Below are 23,067 nucleotides of genomic sequence, written 5' to 3' on the forward strand. Positions count from 1 at the left end.
GCTTTATGGCCCAGCTGGAATTACCGGAATCCAGCTTGGGTTGGTTTTGGGTTTTTTTTTTTTTTTCAGGATTAAATCGCGTCAATATTTCATGTGCCGCAGCGGGTGCATATCCGTGACTGGGAGAAGCGGTGGGTGTGCAGTGAGGTCGATAGCAGTGGGAAGGGAATGAATCACTGGTGGCCACATGAGCTGCCTGTGAGCAGGGAAAACCCTTCTCTCGCTGATTTGCAGTCACTAAAAGTGGATATTTCGTGTCGTTGGGATCTCCTGATTTGGGGTTGGAGCTGTGACGGATATGCACAAAAGCCCTGGAGCACTTTTGCCACCACTCGTTTGGCAAAGAGGCTGCTTTGAGCTGTGAGGGACATGGTTTACAAGGGAAGGCTTGGGAGCACAGCCAGGTGAATCCATTGCAGTGACACTGAGTAATGGATCCAATCAGCTTTGTGGACCCTCCCTCTCGCCTGGAAACTGTCCACAAGTAGGTCACTGTTTCCTCACATTAACTCATTCTTCTGAATTACTGGGTCAAAAATTTCAGTGAACATAGGACATCCCTAAAGGATGTGCAGGCAGTTTATTGGGGAGCCCTGGAGTCACAGGAATTATAGCTGGTTGACTGGAAGCACAGGAACACTGTACTAAGCCTTTTAGTCCAGACACACAGGACTTACTCATGTGTATGAATTTCTGATTTACTCTCAGAAATAATTCTCCCCTGTTCATTTAGAGAGTGCTGTGTCTACAAACTTCAGGGCTATGACATTTTTAAGACTATAACTAGATATGAAAAAATGCCTGAGATGCAAATCCAACCTAATTTCCCATAAAGTACAAATTAATATTTACTGAACCTTTTCATTTTAGGTTTAATTTCAACAAATTCTAGTCACCTCTGAAATAGAGAGGGCATAGATAAGTGAGTTTGGCTGCCTCACAATCAATTCCCAGCATGTAGAACTAAAAGGTCTCATGCTTCATGAACTGAATTTAACAGGGACAGGTTTGGACTTTGAATATGATTTCCTTAAAGAATTTAAAACCAATCTTTTTGTTGGCAACCAGTTTCCAGAGGAGTTTTAGAAATAATTTCAGGTTTTGTTATGTAAAACTTCCTTCACCAGCTGGATCCACACAAACATCTTCACAGGCCTCAGAAATTGTCGTAGGGAGGGGTTGGCATTGCTTGGGTAAAGGACATAAGTGTGCACATAAGTGTGCCAAGCAGCTTAAAAAGCAGATAATGATGAGGCAAAGCAAAGGGAGACTGAGTTAAGCGGGGGACTGGGACAGTCAGAAAGGGTGAAGACAACAATAATAAACTAATGAGCTGTTTTCAAAACGCCTCCCGCTGCGCAGCAAAGCAGGGCAACAGATGTGCCACCACAAAGAAAACTTGGCAGGTTTCAGGTAAAGCCATGCCACACCCTGTAGGCTCGGTGAGCTATGAATAACACCAAAGTTTCATTTTACATGCTATCACAGGCTGTGTTGTCATCTACAATTCAAATCTTTACCTAGGAGGTTATTGGGTTTGCTATCAAGAGAGAATGACAAAGAGGTGTTTGAAGACAAGATCCAGTGAGACCTGGTTTTCTGCAGATCCATGGCTGAAGGCTGAGCACCTAAGAGGAGTTTGTACTGTGTAACAGCAGCCATGCCCACACTGTACCCTTTCCCTCAGCTGGGAGTATTAATAAGGTCTTTTCTATCCACCTGCCTGCTTTCATGCAACCCACAGGAAATGCCTGTCTTAGACATCACTGGCCCTCTGTCACATTTGGTTAAATGGGGTGGTCAGTTTGAAAACTGTTGAGGTTACCTGGACTCAGAATCAACAAATGGCTTGAATTAGTCTGTTTCCCTTAGCAAACTCGAATTATTCAACACAGAGTTGGATGGATGAAGACTTCAGCCTTTAAAAAGGGATTCTATTGCAGCAGAAAGGATGACCTTTTCTAAGCCTGGCAAGCATTTCCATCATTATCAACAATCATGACTAATAAAGTTATAAAAATAACAGCTGAGCTTTTATGTAATAGCTTACATCTCGAAGTGCTTTTCAGCTTATTTTCCACTTTAAGAGTAATTCTCTCAAAATTCATTGCATTTTTTGCAGTATTGCTATAGACCAGTCCATTCTTGGATAGGACAAAGACAATCATGGATTGCAGTACACTGCAGGTCAGTGGAGGGAGAGGAAATTTTAGGCAGAGTCATTCAGACAGATTCCTGCTTGTTCATAAAATGTCAGGGTTTTGTTCATATTAAAGCAAGGAAGACAGGACATAGGAAATGTCTTACTCAGTGTTTTATTTTTGCTAGACTGGGCAAACTGTGAGCATCATTGTAGGTGAGACACCCCAAAGCCAGTCTCCTGTCAATACAAGGAGCTGGGTTTGGATCAGAGTTGTACTGTGAGTACAGGAGCACAGCAATGTTGATTTTATGAGATGTGCAGTGATGTGCGATCTCACAGATCCTAAAACATCCAGAGCACACACCTGATAATGCCTCAGATCCAAACTGAGTAAATGCCTCTCTTCTGAGGACTTGAATGCCAAAGATGTGTTCAAAGGCAGAGAACAGGCCATTGAAAAGCTTTTGAAAGGATTGCTGCTGAGCTGTGGTTCAGTTTAACTTTTGGGGCAGGATATTTGCTTGTATTCTTACAAAAATGTGAGCTGTTGAGTCTCTGCATGTATTAGGATATGCATACAAAGAGACAGAGAGGAAAAATTACTGAATACTTTATACTTTACAGATTCTAAAATAGATGGTAGTTACACATTGAGGGGAGGCTGAACTTGCCTGCTATCAGCACAGAGACTATGATTGTGCCATTTAGAAAACATGCAGAAAGGGTACTGTAACACATTAATTAATCTTTACAGTATTTAATTAAGGTATTATTATTATTATTATTATTATTGTTGTTCTTTTTCTCCCAGTGAGTGGGCAGAGAGAATGACTAAATAATCTGGACAGACAAAACATGATTGGGAAAGACAAGGGTTTCTAAGCACTTTATTTCCCTCCATCTTGCTCCCTCCAGAAAGAAGAATAAAATAAAAACTTGGTTTTTGCACAGAACTTTGGGCAGCAAACAATTAAGCATTTTTTTCTGACAGCTCAGCTTAGGTATTCTCTGTGTGCCAGTGAGGGCAGGAGGGTGCTGCACACAGCCACTGACCCCAACTTGCCAGAGGGTCGATGCCAAGCATGGCTGAAGTCCAACAGATGGGCACGAACAGCAAAGGGTCCTGGCTTTGTAGAAAACCTTGAAACCCATCAAACCTCAATGACCTTTAGAGGGAGAAAGGAGAGGCACACCTTTGGCTTTCCTTGGGTTCATATAAATGCAAGCTAGTGGCATAAGCCAAGTCCATTTCCCCCTGGGTGAGACACAGGAGCAGCCAGGAGATGCTGGAGCAGCCCCAGGCACAGCCTGCACTGGAGCTGATGGATCAATGGGATGGGATCCTGAGTAACCAGCCCTCCATCCACATGCTCTCCTCTGATAAGGGATCTTAGATGGCTGCTTTAAAGCTCCTTCGAGCTACAGAAGCAAAGTTTGGGGTTTTTTTTTTTTTATGAAATAATGGTTGTGGCTGGAGGTGGAATTGAGATAACAGAAGGATAAACTACACTGAGGCATCCTTCTCTACCTTGTTGATGCAATCAGCAGAGATAGCTAAACTGACGCCCAACACTTCAGAGAGACAAAGACAGATAAGGAAAGGACTGAAGCACTTTTCAAAAGGGCTGAGCCACCTTTCCATGTCAGTAATACCGTGTCAGGAATGCTCTTTGATTATTTTTCCCTCCAGAATAACAATATGTGAAGTTGTATGAAGAATGTTTGGTAGGAAACACCAATTGTGTGTAAAGCTACTTCTGGAAGTTCTATAAATGAGCTTTTCAAACAACTTAGAGAGGTGTGAGGTCAATTTCCATCAAATTTTAATGGGATTTGTGCATCTGTTATTTCAGTCTTGAACAAAATTCTAAAACTGTTGGTTTTCACAGGAGCATTGCTTAACTGCCTTCTTTGTACTGTAGTAAAAAACATCAAAGTCCTTTAAATACAAATCAATATAATGGAGAAAATTACCATTTGAAAATTGTAGGCTACTATAGTAATTTAAAGAAAACATTCTTAATCTTGCTAATCCCTATTCAAATAAATCCAACAACTACTTTAAGAGGCATATAATGATCTAATGTACTCAGCCAGCTCTGTGTCTCCTTGAATAACTCAAGGGGACAAAACAAAACAAAATTCCAGCCAATAGCCAGATGGGGATATGGCACAACTTAGTAAATTAAAGTAAGATGGGAGACAGATGGAGGCCTTTTCAGAAGTCAGATTTTGGTAGTTGGAAAGGACAGTGATACTCCGGCTGTGATAAAATCCCAGCAGATTGGACTTAAAAAAGCTGTGGGTAACGTGTGGTCACAGCCTGACATTAAAAGTCTGTAAACTGTTTGTGTAACTCCACAGATCTCTTATGCCTCAGAGGAATTATTTCTCGGGAGCATTGCTGGGGTATTTGGGCATGAGCAGTGCTGGGACATTTGGGATCCCTGAGGAGCAGCAGCAGGAGGGGATCCACAGCCCTGATCTGAGCCCCTCGAGGTGAGGAGCCCCACTTGACTGCCTTTCAGGGCAGACACAGAGGTCCTTCTCCCTGCCCACCCCGGAACTTCCAGGCTATTTTCTCTCCATTTCAATGTCAGTGAGCAGAGTCACTGCAAAGTGCTTTCCCACACTCCCCCTTCCACTCCTTCCTTTTCAGCGTCGTGGGAAATACTGTGCCCACACTTTTCATGAATACTCCCTAAATGACTGAATGTTGGTGTAGGGGGATCAGTTACACCACCCTGCACTTTGAGGGTTTGTTGCTGTTACAGTATTTCCTCTTTGGCTGCATTTCTTTCCCTGCTCTCTCCTTTTTGCTGGAGGTAGAGCACATCATGTCCACATGGGAGGCTTCTGCTTTCTCCAAATCATTTGTATCTCATCAAGCTGAACACACTGACAATTACCAGGTGGAATGCTGGCTGCTCTTTTGAATTGACATAATTTTTCATCCAGACTTTCAACCTGCTAACAAAGGTGCTCGTGGTTACCTGCCAAGGTGCTATTCCCTGTCTTTTCCTTGTCTGTAATGCAGTGATTTAGGTGCAATTTATATTAGGATGCCACAGAGTGAGGGGATGGCCATCAAAAGAACATACAGTGACCTACATGGCCTGGCACATCTTCCCAAACTGGTTCCCATCCTTGCTGTGCCTCATGTGGAGTCCACTACAGGCTACAGGTACTCAAGCCTGTATTTCTTGGGTGACACACAACCTCTCCTCTCTTTAGTTCTCCTTGTGGACATCCAGTTCTTTTTAATTTTTTTTCAGATTAGCAGCTTTCCGAAGGCAGAGGCACTTGATCATCCTCTCAGCTTCACCAAGCATGTTAAGTCTGTGCTGCACACCAACAGATGTCACAGTGTTTGATGGATTATAGTTTAAGAGCGAAAATATGGCCATGCTAATGAAAGAGACACTTGTGAAGGTGGGAACTACAGACCATGGAACATTTTGTAGTCATTGACACAGCTTGGCAAAGTCCTATTATTTATTTACAGCTGCATTTTGCCCTGTAGCATGAGCCTGATTGCAGTGGTAGGAGAGTGAAAGAGGAGGAATACTGATGATGCTTGTAAATGCTTCAGGTCCTCGCTGTCTCAGCATCACACAATGGCTGAGGTTGGAAGGGACCATGTCCACTGCTCCAGCTGTGAAAATTACTCTCTATCTGAGTGATGCACTTTCTTTAGCAAGTGGTTTGAGTTGCGTGGCTGGGTGTGACCTACTTCAACCTCCTTTGCAATTTCTGAATTTCCCTGTTTACCCCTTTCATTGTCAGCTTGTTCACTGTTGCTTATAATCAGCAGGCTTTGCTACCTTTGCGGTTGGTTTCTCCAGACACAATTAAATCATCTGCGATTGACATCTGGCTCTGCTGAGGTTTGGGTTGCATCTTCTTGGCTGCCTCAATGTCCTCCTTGATTTGGGATTCTGATCACTGCCAGCCCGGGCATGGCACACCATCAATGGGAGCTTTCATTCCTGAGGACTCCCTTGTGCCTACAATAGCGCAGTGAAGTGTTTCTGGCTCTTGCAGCTCTCCGGAAGGTTATTTCAAGACAGCCTCAGCTGTTGTGCCTGTTGTGCATGCTGGAGCCTCCAGCAGGACTGCATTGAGCTATAGGAATCTCTAAGGGTCCCCACTCCTTTGCAGGAGGACTCTGAGCTCTCCAGGGCTGATGTCTTCACCTTCACTCATTTGGTCCTTCAGTTGCTGATAAATTTCTGACAAAAAACTGGTTTGTGGAAGAATTTGGTTTCTTCCTGCTGTCTGTGATGTTGCCAAAGGGTCAAAGCAAGATCTGGTACATCTCCTGTGCCCCTTCTCTCCTCTGCTGTTTCTTATGGCTTAACCCAAACTGACAACTGAGCCCCAGGCAGTCTCTCACTCACTCCTCCCACAGTGGGTTGGGGGAGTGAATCAAAGGAGTAAAAGTTAGAAGAGTCATGGATTGAGATACAGACAGTTTAATAGTAAAAGCCTTCTGTGCCAGCAAAGCAAACCAAGCAATTAATGCACCACTTCCCATGGCTGGGCAGGTATTCAGCCATCTCCAGGACAGCAAAGTTCCATCGCATGTGATGGTGACTTGAGGAAATAAACAAGATCCATTCTAACATCTCCCCCTTCCTTCTTCCTCAGCTCTGTAGGCTGATCATGACACCATATGGTACAGGACATCCCTCTGGCCACTTGAGGCCAGCTGTCCCTGCTGTGTCTCCTCCCAGTGTCACATGCACCTGCAGCCCCCTCGCCAGCGTGTCAGTAGGGAAGCAGAAAAGGCCTTGATTCTGTGCAAATGCTGCTCAGCAATGACCAAAACACCTCTGTATTATAAACACTGTTCTCAGCAAATCCAAACCACTGTCCCATACCAGCCACTGTGAAGAAATTTAACCCTACCCCAGCCCAGCCAGTACACTGTTATGAAGCTTTCTCTCATTTCATGTGTTAAGCTGTGCTATATACACTCATTGTCTGCAATACTTCTTTTAATCCTTTAATTTCAGGTTTGTAAAACATTGCAGGTGGTGTCAAGAACAGGGTTCATCTTTTCCATGACATACCCTTGTGTTTCTGGTGAACATCCCTGTGCCTTTGCTATGGATGCAGTTGGCCTCTTGCTCCTGGGAGGAATTTTTGCTTTTTATTGTTGTAGCTTTTGGTGATATGCACCCTCTTGGTCTGGGGCCTGACAGCTCAGGTATATGCAATCTCACAGCCTACAGCTTTTCTTTGTCAAGTTCATTGGCTTTATTGGATTAAATGACAGGCACCCAATCCAGAATGTCACTTACTGGAAATTTTGCCATGGCCAGTTTTAATCTTCATACTAAATTTCCTGAATTTTGTGGTCCCGTGCTTGCTTGTGTGGCCATGGTCAGCTATGACTGTCACTAGATGTTTTCACAAGTGAAAGCCTTAAAAGGTGACAGATGGTCTTCTCACTCTGCTTGAAATTGCTCCTATCTTTCCTGTAAAGACCCTCCACATTTAACCTTCACCTTCCAGTTTTTCCTGCTTTGAGCTTCTTGTGATTCTTTCTGGTTGGAAGGTCTTCAAAGTATTCATCCAATCTGTCTTGTTATCACTCCTTGTAGGAAAGGATTCCCCCTTTCCCCTGGGTTTTTTGTGCACTTTCCCTCAGTCTGCTTTACTCTGGCGTTTCTAGCCACATGCTTTTTGATGCTTTCTAGACACCACCTTACAGATGTGTTTGTTCATTTCTGCTTTGCGCAGTGTGATCTCTGCACCCACACAGAGGCTGCCATGTATCTCTGTTTTCCGTAGCCCAACAGGAGACATTCTGCACGCCTGTAGGATGCTAAACAAAATGTGTCAAGAGCTGATCAGTTTGAAGTTATGGGGTTTCTTTAATATGCCAGACTAACAAGGCTAATTATTTCTTTTAAGTCTGTTTTAAATATGTAGGATTTTTTTTTTAATCTCTGACTTCTTATGCAGAACATTGATCTTTGGTAGATCATTTATGTAAAATGCATAATTTCTGAAGTAATGTTCTTCCCTTCTTACCCTCACTCTCAACTCTCAACTCCCATCACTAAAACCAACAAAAAGTGACACTGACTGCTCTTTCCCATTTCCCTACAAAGAAGCAAGCCTTTATCTGATTTATTTTTCATGGCATGCTTCCACATTCCCTATATTTAATCTTTTACACTCGGTGGCTGATCTGTAGTAAGATTTCCAAAGTAAACAAAGTAAATTCATACAGCACACAGCCCTCCAACAGCACTGTGCTCTAGGCTGGGTGTATTTTGCAGCTGCTTCCCAGCTCCGTGTTCAAAGCACTACCAAAGTCAGCTGGAAACTCGGTGCCCACAGTGACCCACGAGGAGATACAGTGGCCCAGAATTGCTGCTGGCCCTAACACTTCCCTGGATATAACCCAGGGATCTTCTGCTCTGGCCAGAGACTGAGCTTGTCCTACAGGGGTTCTTCCAACTTGCACTAAATGAGAAATCTGTTATCTGTGCCAAGGTGGAGAATTGTGTTATTAAATTCTATATTCGTTGCTCTGATCCCATGAACAAAGGCAATCTGTTAATTGCACCCTTCCTTGGTTAGACAGTTTTCTCCCAAGCACCTGAGCTGTGTGAAAGTTCAGGCCCTGCCACAAAAGCCCTGAACAAGCCCTGGCTACATGGTGTGAGGGGCAGAGCCCTGCCTGGGAGAGGCTGGAGCTGCTCTGGGCTTCAGGTGCTGGTGAACAAACTTGTTTAGCAGAAGAATATCTGTACAACAAAGATCTACATCCTCAGTTTTGCACCTGTGATCCTAATTGTAAAGAGAAATATTTTTTAACCTTGTGGGTTTGGTGCAGAAATCTTCGTATCAAGTTCCCCTGATGAACAGCGTGTCTAATTGTGCATTTCAGCAGTACCTCATTTACACCTAGACTCATTAGTAAGAGCTGATTCACAGGAACTGCTGGAGAGACAGGGATCTGCTCTTCCTTCATTTATATCCCTGGACCCTGACTAAAAGCACTCCTCAGGTGAAGGGAGTGGACCCACAAATAATTGATATCCAGCATAACTTGTTTTCCCTGGTGGAGCTGCCAGATCAATCAGCAGGAACCAAACTGGGACCAGGGTCAGGCGACTGCCGTTTGTTTGCCATCGGTTTCCGAGCTGTCCCTGGGAAAGGCTGGTGGGGATTCCAGCCATGCCATCTCACAGAGAGGAGAGAACAACTTTGATTCACGCTCAAGGTGAAACGGCAAGTACAGCTGTGAAGCTTGAAAGGGAAGTGGCAGCAAGCAGAACACTGCTTGTCGTTTAGCAGAGACGAGCGCCACCAGAACAACAGCTTTATCCGATTAGCAAGCGCCTGCAACGCGACAGGAGCGGCTCTGCAAAGGCAGGGGATCTGTCAGCTGTCATTGCAGCACCACCGCCAGCGCCACAATGCATCAAGTGGGAATGAGGAGAGGTGGTGCAACAGGTGTCACTGCAATAGTGCTGAAAGGGACACTGTCACAGCTTGCAGACCTGAAATGTGACCTCTCCATCTCCTGTGTGGGTGCGCGGAGGTGCAATGTCAGATTGCACTGAGGGCTCCTCTGCCTCGTGGCTCCATGGTGACATCTGAGGATGCCACAACCCTGAGCTTGTGAAACTCAGCACTGACTTTGTTTACAGTCCAGAATAAGCAGAGGATGGTTTTGGGTGGGAATATCTCAAACAAAATGTCTGGCGTGGCCATGCTTTGGGTGAACTAGCAAATCTCTGCTGCCCTAGAGAGCTGTGTCTCAGAGATCAGCTTTAAAAGCACCCAGACACTTTTAACTTGTCCTTCCCTTGCCGCATTATCTTCCTTCCCATAAGGCAAAAAATGTATTCAATTTCAATCAGAGTACAAGTTATACAGGTATATTATACAATGATGATGATGATAATGATGGTGATGATAAATGGCATAATAGCTGTCTTTTTTACACATACACAGATGTGAGTGCCACCACATGCTTACATTATACAAAATATTCAGTATATGAACTATCACCTAAGCATGGTTTATCTGATCATATTTTTACTCTGAAGGGTAATTGGTAAAAATTATGAACATCGATAAATTGAAAAGTGTTTGTAGGGTTTTCCATGGGATCTTCTGCTCAATAACCTGCATAAAACAAAGAAGGCATGGTTCACATGAAGGCCTGGTGTATCATGCCCATCTTCCACTTTCAAGATGGTCCAGGCCATTTCATTAGGATTCCACTAATACATTCAGTTTATTATTTAAATCAATCAGCCATGGGTTGTTGAGCTGTCTTGAGACTGTGCCTTAGATGCAGAGATGTGCACCCTCACTAGTACCTTCCCCAAATGGCACAGACACACACCTTTCTCTAGAAATCAAAACGCTGAAAACATTCATTGGTGGAAGAATTACAAAAAGCTTGGTCCTGGAATGCAGTGCTGAAAATTGCACCGTCAGTACCAACATGGGACTGGACTTCTTGAACTGGGAAATGTAGTTCTTGCAGACCTTGGCAGCTGGGCCTCTGGGCTGTGTCCTCCCCAGCATGACTCAGGTCTGCCCAGGTGGATTGGGCAGACTGCAGCATGGCAGAAAAGCCAGGCCAGTCCCTATTTGCACCCCTGGCATTTCAGTAGATATGCTGCAGAAGGGATGAATTTCCAAAATCTTTTGTGTGCTGGGACCCCATAACACCACCAGGTGAAACTGTGCTCTCCACCAGGCAGGGAAGGGATCAAAACTGCTGTGAGAGGGGAGATATGAGCCCTCCCTGGCCATTCACCAGCTGCTTCCTGGTGTGCTGATGCTGGGGTGAGCATCACAGGCAGGAGCACATGGTGGGTATTGCTCCTGCCCTTGCACAGCCACCCTTTGGAGGGATGCAGCCCCATCACGAGATAAATTAGGCTCTAGGGATGGAAAGGCCTCGTTTTTCACCTCCTAAATATGCCCTTCTTCAGGCATCAGGAATCATGGAATTATAGAACTACAGTCACAGGATGGTTTGGGTTGGGAGGGACCATAAAGATCACCTTGTTCAACCCCCCTGCAAAGAGCAGGGACACCTCCAAACTAAATGAGGTTGCTCAGAGCCCCACTCCATGTAGTGCCTTGTTGCAATCCGTGTCTTAAAAGCAGATTATTTTTTTCCCAGAGTGATGACAGAGTTTGCTGTGACTTTTTGGGCAGCTGTGCACACAGCATGGCTTGTTTGACCACAAGCAGTGGACTAGCATGGCCTTGAAAAATGTATACTACTTATTTAAAAAGAGAGTCTAATTGTTCTCAAATACAAGACAGTGGTTGGCAAGAGAGAATTAGGAAGGCTGAGGAACAGTCACAGCCATAGATTTTGCAGTTTGGAAAAAAGTCAGTGACAAACACAACAGCTCATTTGTCCCCCAGGCAGAATTTGCCTCCTGACTGTTGTAACTGTGCAGGGTGTCCAGCATTTGAAACCCTCCTGGGATAGTGTTATGGTTTTACCCAGCTGGCAATTAAGTCCCAAACAACCACTCACACACTCACTCCCACCCACCCCAGGGGGATGGAGTGAAGAATCAGGAAAGAAAAGCAAAACTTAACTGTGGGTGAAGATGGATTAATAATTAAAGTAAAATATAAAAAAAACAATTAAAATACTACTATTAATACTACTACTATTGATACTAGTATTAATAATAATTGTAATTAAAAGGAAAGGCAGAGTGAGAGAGAAAACCCAAGAAAAACAAGGTGTACACAATACAAAGTCCTTGACTTAATGTAAGTACTACTTAGCAAAAACTTAAAACGTCAGTGTGTTATCCATATTATTATCATCCTAAATCCAGAACACAGACATGTGCCAGCTACTGTAGAGAAAATTAACTCTATTTCAGCTGAATCCAGGACAGGCAGGCAGCGATATGCAACCTCCAATGCAGGATAAAATTAAAATAAAATAACAAATCTGTCTTCGTCCTTCTTCTTTGCTCTTATCCATGTCAGCCTTTGCTCTTGACTTGCTGCTGGGCACAGCTGTCCTCCTAAAGCCCTGCAAAACCATCCATGCAGGGAACCAGGGGGAAAAGGAGGTGCTGGATGTGTGAGCCCAGGGGCAGGGGCAGCATCCTGGGCAGGACAGTGATTCCCCTGCAGGCTGCCAGGGGCTGAGAGCCCTGGCCCAGGGGCTTTGCTTTTGCTGTGGGATAGGCTCCTTAGGTGCTGTGTGAATGGGAGTTTGTGGGGCAGGTAGTCTCTAGGGAGGGTTGGTGAGCATCTCCCACTGACACAAAACACCCCCCGTAACTCCCCCTGGTTCTGAGCTTGTAGCAGCCTTTGTGTCTCAGAGTCTGACCTGTCCTGGCTGCAGATACAAGTAGTTGGTATTTTTTGGCACTGCTGTGATGGCATTAAAGGATAATGCCCCTTTTCAAGCTTCAAATATTCCTGAAAATATTTCCCTTCCTGGTATTGCAGAAAAATGGGTGAGGGAAAATATGGACTCCAGTACTGTATGCATCCATAGGAGACCTGGCCCTGGGCTTCCTTGGTTCTCTAGTAAGATCAAATCTTCATCTGTTCATTTAAAAAAATTAAAAAACAACAACAACAACAACAAAAAAAAAACAAACAAAAAAACCCCAAAAAAACAAAACCAAAAAAAAAAAAACAAGAAAAGGGACAAATCTCCAAAAATCGAAAACTGCAAATACAGTTGCATTAACTTAAAATATTGCTAGATTACAAAAAAATGTAATCTTTGAGCACAGATACTTTAAATGTAGCAGTTAAGTGATTCCCAGTTCATGTTTCAAAGCTAATTGCAGCTTGTTCTGGAAACTTCTACATTGGAAAAAATCAGTTTTCCCCCTTGTAAAAGTTTTCCTAGAGGACTGCCAACCTTTCCAGCAATAACAGAGAATAAAACTCTAGTGAGTATTAAACTGAGGGACCTTTTTCTCTCTTTATACTAAAATCATGACACAGCGTGGAAATCAGCCTCCCCAGGGAGCCCCAGGCTCTGTGGGAGCATTCCCTTAACCCCCACGACTCCACAGCCCAGGCAGCTTTTCCTTTGGCCCAGGAGCTGAACAGTCCCATGTCCTACCCCAAAAAGAGCACTGAAGGGCTGATGTAGGAATTGCAGCCCTGCTAAGGGTACCTCAGAGGATGGTTATGGTTCCACATGAAAAAAAATATTTTCCCCCATGCACTTTGTTTTTCAAGTGAAGTAATTACATCAAAACAAATGTGTGCTCAAAGAAGCTTACAGCTGTGAAATTAGGCACCCATAATCTATGAAATGCCAAAATTGAGATTGCCTAAAGCAAGTCTAATGCAGCTCTGTGCTCATTGCACTGATCCCAGCAGCCTCCACACTGCCTAGTAATCTTATATATTTTTTTTCTTTTTTTTCCATGGAATATTCCAAGCTGGAAGAGACCCACAAGGACTGTGGAGTCCTCTGCCCTTGTTTGTTCCTACCCTCACACCTACAGCCTTGGCATGGCTGAATTCCCCTGACACATCCAGGGAGATGTGCTCTGATCCCACCCCGTGGCTGCAGGCAGCTCCAGAATGAGCAATCCTCACAATTCCTGCTCACCCGAGGGGTTCCCCTCTCTGCATGGAGCTTGGAGCAGCAGCCAAGACGTGCCCACCACAGAGGAGTTTGGCAAAGTTACCAGCTACAGCCTGGGCTGGCTCCAGAGCCAGCTGCCACCTCTGATTCCAGTGTCACTGCAGATTCCAGTGTCACCCTGACTCCAGTGTCACTGCTGACTCCAATGTCACCCTGACTCCAGTGTCACCCTGACTCCAGTGTCACCCCTGACTCCAGTATCACCCCCGATTCCAGTGTCACCCTGGCTCCAGTATCACCCTGGCTCCAGTGTCACCCCTGACTCCAGTGTCACACATTGTCCCAGGGGCTGTGGCACCATCTCCAAGCACTCCTCATCCCCACTGTGGGGTGGACTGTCATTGCTTCCCATGAGAGCACAGGGATAGCTGGAAATGAGGAGAGGCTGAAGGCATCTTTTTTTCTCTGGAGTGAGAATGGGCTCCCCAGAAAATAAGTGTGCAATATCAGAGGGAGGTGTGGGCAAGGAAGGTTTTTCCAGCAGCATGCAAGTGTGCTGTTGGCCTCCTTAATTAGACCTCCCATTACCCACTGTCTTTCCACAGGGAAAAGCCCTGGGAAAAGCTCCCCAGTGTCATCCTGGACCACTTCTTCCTAGTTTGAGAGCTCAGGAGGGCAGGATTCAGCTGTTCCCCTCAGGTTTGTAAATGTAACAGGGATGCTTTTATAGCCTGGCTGTGCCAGCAGTCCCTGCTCAGCTGGGGTTCCCACCAGTCCCAAGGGCTGCAGAGGGGTCAGAGGGGAGCAGCAGGGATGTTCCCAGAGCAGGGGCTGGTTCATCTGTTCACTCTGCGAGGGCTTTCTTCTGACAGAGAGCCCTGCCCGTGCTGTGCTCACCACCCTGAGCAGAACCAGGTGGCTGTGATGGGTTGTCAGGGCAGGAAAGCCACTGAATTGGGAAGCCAATGTGATTTTGGCATCTGCACTAACACATAGCTCACTAGAAAATGCCAACAATCAAACAGAGGCAGGGGGGAAGGGGTGTTCTCACCAGCAGTGACAGCAGTGGACCACCAGTGGAGACTGCAGGGGCACACAGCCCTCTGCCATTTGGCTGCCAAACCCCTCCAGACCATGAAATCAGCACCTCCAGACCACCACACAGACGAGCCCTGTTCCACCCTGCCAGGCTCTGCAGGCACCATCAACAGAAGGTTGTGGCCAGCACTGTTGTGTATCCATTGGCTTTCTCAGCTTTGACCCAGGGAAATGAGACCCTGCTTTTTGTATCATCTCCTTCATAGGTAAGAAGACAAGTCTACAGCACCAATCCAAGGAAATTATTAATGATCTTTCATTTTTGTGCGAACAGCTCCAGTGCTCACTAAAGCAGGCTTGCCTCCTGTTTGTGACTGTCCTGCTGCCTCTGTTGTCAAACAATGTTGTTTTATAACAACATTTGTGTTGAAGTGGATTATTATCGGGTTGACTACCCCTTGGGGTGTAATGAAAAGCATTCATTAATGCTCAGGGCAGGAGGGCTAATTACTTCTTTATAAAAAAATCCGTGCTAATTGCCAATAACTATTTTATTGAATGGGTCTCACAGAGATAATTTTGATTGTGTTTGATTTCCCTCTCATATTGTACTGCTTAATGCATAGTCCAAAGGAGCTGGGAATAGCCAGGTTATCCAGATGAGCATGGGGAGGAAACCCCACCATTACAAAGACCAGTGGACCATGCCAGTCTATGCTCAGTTCAGTGCTCGAGCCTGCCCTGGTGCTGGCCAGGATTTTCTGGATCTTACACCTTCCTGCTTCCACCAAGCAGGTGGAGACCTGTTTTCTGTACTCCCCCAAGGCACAGCATTGATTCTGGCAGGCCTCGGAGAATTCTGCTCTGGCAGAGCAGAGGGAATGCACAAGGCTCAGGCAGGTTCCCTCCAGAGCTGAATTCCACCTCCCCTGCAGAACGACGCAACCCCTGGCCCTGCAAGCACCAGGGCTGCATGAGGGCAAAAGGAGTAGCACACAGCAACAACCCATGGGGCCAGTGTACCCATTCCTACACCTGGGAGGAAGATTCATTCACCTGATCTTTGAGTCACATTGTGCTCCAAGATGAAGAAAATTCTGGATAATCATTTGCTTGCTTTTATTTACAGATAAATACAGGGCTGAAGATATAAAAAATCAACACAAGCCCTGACCAAGTCCTTTCAGCTCTATTGAGAAAACGATGGCTTACAAACACCACATTAAAAACAAACCCCACAGAAGTGCAGTCAGCCTCTGGGAGGCAGAGTAGGAAACCACCAGGGTCCAAAGGCTCCTGCAAAGCCTCAAGAGGTACCGTGGGCTGATGCTGGCTGTGCATTTCACTGGATGTGCACTGCAGTAGTTTCTACTTGTCTGACACCTACAGACTCCCACAAAAGGCTGCTCTCACCAGCCAGGGGATGCAAGAGGTGTCCTGGCAGGCAACAGTCCCCTCCAGAGCAGACCTCAGACCCGTGGCTGCAGAGCTGAGCTGCTGAGCCCACTTACCTTGGAGCTACTGTCAGATGCACCATCAGACTGAGCTACTTCCCAATTCCAGCCCCTCTGATTGGAGAATTTTTTTTCCCTTCTTTTTCCTTCTCCTGTGCCACCCCAGCAGTTTTACAGGGCATGAATCTTCTCTCACATCACACTTTCTGATTCTCTACTCAGAAAGATAAACACACAAACCATACCCTCCATATGCAAGCCAGAAAGCTCTCTTTCCCCCTGGAAATCACAGTTTAAAAAATATTAATGTTTTTTAACTTGGTTGAATGATCTCCATTTTAAGAACAGATAGAGCTTTCAGAAATGACTTTTCTTAGTGCCCTGAGAGCTTTTGAGATGGCCAGATTAACGAAAAGTTGGTCGTTTGGCAACTTCTGAAAGCATTCTGGAAATACCTCCAGGGGTTGCCTGGAACCTACTGCTTCTGCAAGTCTTGGCCAAGTATGGTGAATAAAAAATACCATTCAGGTGACTTTGTAGTTGCTTTGGGAATGTTTGGAGTTGCACTGTTGCACAGTGCACCAGGGATAGAATCACAGAATGGTTTGGATTGGGAAGGACCTTAAAGATCATCTTGTTCCATCCCCCCCTTTGGTGAGGCTTCACAGGGCCCCATCCAACCTGGCCTGGATATTTTGTGTCTGTAATATACATTCCCGTTATTGATCACACAGGATCACACAATCTAAAATAAGTCCTCAGTGCCACCTACAGACAGCTCCAGACATCAAAAATAACCACGCTGCAGCTACCAGGGAGCAGATCAGACTCCAGAGCTTGAGGACTTGCTGCCTCAGCACAGCTTGCTTTCCATGAGCTTGCACACACCAAATATCTCCAGTCATGCTGGACAAAACTGAAATGACTTTTGAATAAAATGTTTCCTGGTTGCAACGGGAACAGGTGCAGTGACAAGAAAAAGGCAAAAGCAACAGCTTTTTACTTCAAAAGCAGGCCAAGCTGGCAGAAACAGCTTGCAGAAAGCTGACCATACTTTACACATTTGGAGGGCAAAACACTTTTACTTACAAAACAGAAAAGCATAATTTCTATGTCAAATCTTTATTTTTGGATACAGGATCTTTAGGAGGATCTTTATTTTGGTGATACAGGTTCATAGTGAAGCAGGCCTCACTCAGGCCTGATGGAAGTCTGACATCCTGATCAATCCTTCCCCACAGGGGGATGCCAGGTGTTTTATGCAAGGGGCTTGGCTTGCAGTAAATTAACTTCCTAGTTTTAAAATATCTTCAACATAATGAACTACTGAAGTCAAGGGAAGAATCACAGAAGACAAAATCATCTTAGGGGCAGGCCTGGGTCCTCCAAGGAGCAGCAGCCTCAAGATCTGTAAGCAAAGCCAGTCTCTTCTGCAGTGATGCTTGCCCAAGGATGGCACAGCAGCAGCAAGAGCTGCCACAGTTCACTGTCACAGTGAAAAATCACCTTCACAGCGACATGCTGGCCTCTCAGCAGGGCTCAGGGCTGTCCTCTCAGCAGGAACCAGCCCTGGGAGGCAGCTCAGGACAGCACACACAGCAGCTAAGGCTGCTGGTCCACCTTACAGCCAAACCAAGCTGGCATCTCACTGGGACCAAAGCAAGGTGCTGCTCCTTCTTCCTCCTCCCAGAGACCAGCTTCATCTGTTGTCATGATTTTGTGGTGGATTTGGCAGTGCTAGGGTGACAGCTGGACTGATCTTAGAGGTGTTTTCCATCCAAAAGAGTGGATTTGGCAGTGCTGGTGTAACATCTGGACTGATCTTAGAGGTGTTTTCCATCCCGAATGATTCTGTGATGCCCCACTCTCCTCAACCCCCAGCCATGCCCCATTCCTCCCACCCCTCCCGGGGCTTACCTGGCTGCCCCATCATCCGCTTCCACTCCCACACCTGCCCACCCTTCTCTGGCCCAGCTGGCTCACTAATTGCACAGAACACAATTAGCTCAGGGAGGGATGAGGCGGCCAGAGCCAGCCCGGCACAGCAGGAGCCTGATTCCTCTGCTGCTCTGCTCACTCAGTTCATAGCCCCTCGGGGCACAGACCTCCGGACCTGTGGCAAGCTTCACCGCTGGGAGGAAAATCCTGCCCGGCTGACACCGACCCGGTCTCTGGCTCTGTTTCCTACATCAGCCACCCCAGTTGTCCCCCCAGGAGGGAGGAAGGGAAGGGAGCGGGGGATGCTCCAGCCCCACCCGGGGCAGGGGATGCCGCGGTGCCAGGCAGCGCAGCCTGTGTGGTCCCAGCCCCAGCCGGGGGATTTCGCCAGGGAAGCCCCTGGCAGTTCCTGCAGCAGCCGGATCCTCTTCAGGGAAGCTGCCAAGAGCCCAATTAACACATCTACCCCATAAAAGCAGGAGTGGTGCTGCGCTGGGGGAAACAATCGACCACGCACTGAAGGGCTTTGCTGAATGGGTTTAATTCAACGCTCACGCCTTAAAGCTGAGCTGTGCTCCGCTTTCCTGAATGGGGACAGGCACGTTTGGGGACCTGCTGACCTGTCACCCAACATCAGCATCTTCAAAAGCAACAGCTCTTGGCACAAACAGCTCTTTCTTTCAGGAAAATGAAAAGGGCATAAAAAAAGGGAAAGAAACCGAGGAGAGGCTGGTGCTTTTGTGCTCCGGAAGGTCGCTGGTGACTCCTGAAGGAGGCGGTGGCAGCCTCAGCCACCTCCCTCCCCTCCGAGGGGCAGGGGGAGACCTGCCCGGCACTGAATGGAGGAGGGAAACTGGGGCAGCTGGTGGGCCAGTTCTTTCTGGTATGGAAAAACACCGCTCTGTGAACATCCTGTGCCTCCAGGAGAAGGGCATCGCTCCAGCACCGCGTAGCCCCAGCAACCAGCGAGCGGCTGTGGCGGTTCTCAAGCCCTCGGAAGAGGCTGCAAATGTCAGCGCTGTGACCTGCCCGGTGGCTTTGTCCCCAGCACCGTCCTGCCTGGCTGCCCAGCACAGATGCAGGACCTGTATTGGCATCTCCACCTTTAAACATGTCTCGCTGCCTCGTGGCAGATGTTTTACTGATCTGTTTTACAGATTTAAATCTGGGGACAAAATTCCTCCTCTATTTGTAAAGCTCTTTTCCCCTTTCCTCTGAATAAAGCTAAAGAAGATGCTGCTGGGGTTTTTAAGACATGCTGTCAGGATTCTGCCCCTGTGGCTGTGAACCTTTCCAGAGCTGTGAGTGGGAGTGTCACTGCCATATTTTCTGAAAAATCCCTTCACCAGGATTTCTTCTCCTGGGAAGCTGAGAAGCTTCAGAGAAAAATGAAAACAACAATTATCTGATTGCTTCTCCTGTTTTTGCTGCTTTGGAATGTGGTCTGGAGATTGTTTACCAACTGGTCATTGTTTGATTGGTTTCATGTGAATTGTTTTAACTTAATGACCAATCATGGTCCAGCTGTGTCGAGACTCTGGAAGCAGTCACGAGTTTTCATCATCATTCTTGTTAAGCCTTCTGTCTGTATCCTTCTATATTCTTTAGTATAGTTTAGTATAGTTTTGGTATAGCATTCTTTAATATAACATAATATCATAATATAATAAATTAGCCTTCTAAGAACATGGAGTCTGATTCATTCCTTCCTCCTCTGTCTGGGGACCCCAGAAACTGCCACAGTGGGAGTGCACTGCCCACGCCAGCACCACCCAAATGTTCCTCAGGATCTGATGCTGGAGGCACCAGGCAGGGCAGCCCCCCGGGCAGGGGTCACAGTGGCACTGGTGGATGGACAGACAGACAGACAGAGGAAGGACTGGGACTCCAGCAGCTGCACAGCTCCCACAACCAGAAAGCTCCAGGACTTCTCAAGTATCCCTCTCTGTCCACACTGCCAAGCTAAGGGCTTGGCCCAAAATTGCCAGGTTTAAACTTCCATGGGTTTTCTGTCACATCTGTGACATTTCACTTATTCAAGTGAGAGATAACTGCCTGCCTTTCCACGAGCCTACCCCTCAACCCCAAAGCTCTCTTCTCTCCTTTCTCACCAAAATCAAGAGAGGAACGCTTAATGCCAAAATCACTCACAGCACTAAGGATGGGATAATTAAACACTGCAGATTTTTAACAATTACAAGCAGAAAACTTGCAAAGCAGAGGGTATGTATTTGTCACGTGGTGAAACCAGCTGTAGAAGGAGTTTTGAAACAATTCCAGCTCCTTTTTTTTCCTCGTCCCAGAGTAGTAACATTTCTCTTTTACAAGCAAATTAGTTGTTTAAAAACACATAAAGACACGTCACGCCATCTGTTCCAGGGTGTTTCATGTTCACTTCCCCCCTCCCAAAAAGACTTTTCTTATAACTAAAGAATGAGACAGAAGCAGCTAGAAATCTGTAATGGTTCCATTTATTAATACGTATATCACAAATACTCACAATATCAATGCATTCTCGTTGGCATGCTAGACAGAGGCATTATTAAAAAAGTCCTATTTTTTTTTTAAAAAGGTTTTAAACTTTTGCTTTCCCCCAAAAATATTTCATATGCCTGTTATTTTTTTTTTTGCGATTTTTTTTTGTGTGTCTGTGTGTGTGTTTTTATTTCGATTTGATTCAACAATGTACTTGGTGGCTGCAACCTCAATGCAAAAAAGAAAGAAAAAAAAGAAAGAACAGGAAAAAAGTATGAAGGCCGCAGTACAGCACAGTTCAATTAGTTCATAGCTACGTAATAAAAATAAAGGGAGCAAAAATTTCTGCCTTCACAGTAAGCAACAACACAGCTTAATAACAGTATTACACAGGATCAGGTTCCGAGGCAAAATGCACTAGACAAAGCCTACCGGGATACGCACTAGGCATACAACACTGAGTAAGAATCAAAGATGTAGAAGAACATCAGGAATAACAGTTCCCTTCAAGCACAACATTTTAACATCATTTTCAAGTATCTTTATGTTATGTTACTGATTCCTTTGTTTTTGGGGAGAGGGGGACAGGCGCAGGGGAAGGGGGAAAGGATGGAAACCTTAGTAAAGCAATAAACAAAACAAGAAATTAAGATAAAACCAAAAAGAATATATATTTCATATACCGGTTTATATGAATGTGTGCAACACTTATTAACCATGGTGAAAGGCTAATTATGCCCTCCAGTCACTACATGCACAGCCCGATCAATGCTGTTAATGAGTTACCTTTGTTAACTTACGATGCAACTACTGTGTGACCAAGAACATACAGACGGTGCCGTCCTGGGCCGAGCCGCGGGGGTGGGGGCTGGCTCTGGAGGCCGAGGGGACCCGGCCACTCGGGGTGGCACCGTGGAACTTCACAGAATGGGACACTACGCATGGGACAGTTCGGGAGGTGGGGTGCGAGTGTGCGCGCGCACGGGCTTGCTCGTGGGGGTGTGCGTGCGTGCGTGCGAGAGACAGTGTGTGCTATAACATTCATGGCAGTCTTTCTCCAATTCTGCAGCTCCTGGTCTTCACACAGGCTCTGGACTTCACGCTTCTTGAAAGACTGGAGAGGAAGAAACCCGAAAAACAAAACAACAAACCAACAAGTGGGTTGCTTTGGTTGATACCGGTATTCGCAGCAGGTGTTTTGCTCTCTCTTCCCCAGAAAACTGAAATGATGAAATTCAACACTGCATTTCCCCCACCCCTTTTATTTCTTTCCCACCACACACAAAATAGGGATGAAAATCCTAAAGCAAAGAGGACCATGGGAAGGCTTAATTCTCAATGAACACGCTCAGAATGTAAAACCTGCTCGCTGTCTTCAGCAGAAGCAGCACAGCCACAACAACATAGCAAGGCTTTTATAGTTTTACCACCTGGAAAATGGGAAAAGCTCACCTTGTTACACCATCTCATACTGGTTAGCAGTAATAAACCGGGACAGGCAGCATGCCAGCAGCATCCCGATCAACTGTTCCAGACAAGACAGAGACAGAACAGAATTTAAGTTAAATATATCAATGCAGAGCATTGGTAAACATATAATTCATGTTCCGGAGTTATTATGCACAATGTATTTATGTCCTATTTTAAAGACTGCTCTAATTAGAAAAACAGCATTAAAATCTGTTATTTTTCTTTGTTGGATTTTCCTCTTGATTTTTGACATTTATTGGACAGACAGCATGCCTTTTTGGTATTTTTTAATCCCGTTGTCAATGTCTGCCAAGCCAGATGTGGATGAATAAACTGATGTGGGTATCAGCTTGTTACAGGCTGTATTTCACTTGCTCCACCCATCAGCCCTTAGAGCTGGTGCCTTTAACTTCTTTATCATTGTGCTATGGAAAAGCTTCCTGATGTCCCACAGTGGTTGTGCTGCCTTTACAGCACTGTAGAAATGAGCGTTGTAAATCTGGAAATAACTTTTTAAAAAGTCGTTCACTATTCCCTTGGCTGTCACTCAGATTATTGAAAACAGATCCCAGGCTTCCACTCATCAATAAGCACTCAGTCTTTTCAATGTTTTGTCTACTGCAATTTCTTAGTGCTTCCTTCATGTGCCAACAGTGTTAATATGCTGTAAATAATTCAACCTCGCTTTTCTCATTGGGGTTGGTCAATTAATTAACTCCTGAGCATATCCAGAGCATGCCTAGGTAAGACTGGCTGGCTGCTCATCCAGACTGGATCTTCCTATTTCACTCGCCAGGATTTTGTGTCCCCTCTCCTAGACCAGGCAGTGCTCCTTGTTAACACAATCATCATCAAAATCCTCTGTACCAGGCAACTGCTTGATTTGGGCTGGCACCAGCCCAGAGCAAGGCCAAGCCAGGGTTAACTCAAATCTGGATAAACTGTTTCCTGCCTTTAAGATGTCACAG

The 23,067-nt window shown here is 45.7% G+C and overlaps 1 protein-coding gene across 1 annotated transcript in view; it reads right to left on the reverse strand.

Moving 5' to 3' along the window:
• Positions 1 to 20,609: 20,609 nt before the first annotated feature.
• The window catches only part of TSPAN7 (tetraspanin 7), an 88,187-nt gene continuing 85,729 nt past the window's right edge, over positions 20,610 to 23,067 (reverse strand). The window contains exons 7-8 of the mRNA XM_064407336.1: positions 22,082 to 22,154; positions 20,610 to 21,743 (exon numbers count right to left, since the gene is read on the reverse strand). Of these exons, the coding sequence (XP_064263406.1) occupies positions 22,086 to 22,154 (69 nt within the window). The 3' untranslated portion in view covers positions 20,610 to 21,743; positions 22,082 to 22,085. The remainder of the gene's footprint in view (positions 21,744 to 22,081; positions 22,155 to 23,067) is intronic.

This window comes from Passer domesticus, chromosome 2 (assembly GCF_036417665.1).
Source record: "Passer domesticus isolate bPasDom1 chromosome 2, bPasDom1.hap1, whole genome shotgun sequence".
NCBI lineage: Eukaryota > Metazoa > Chordata > Aves > Passeriformes > Passeridae > Passer > Passer domesticus.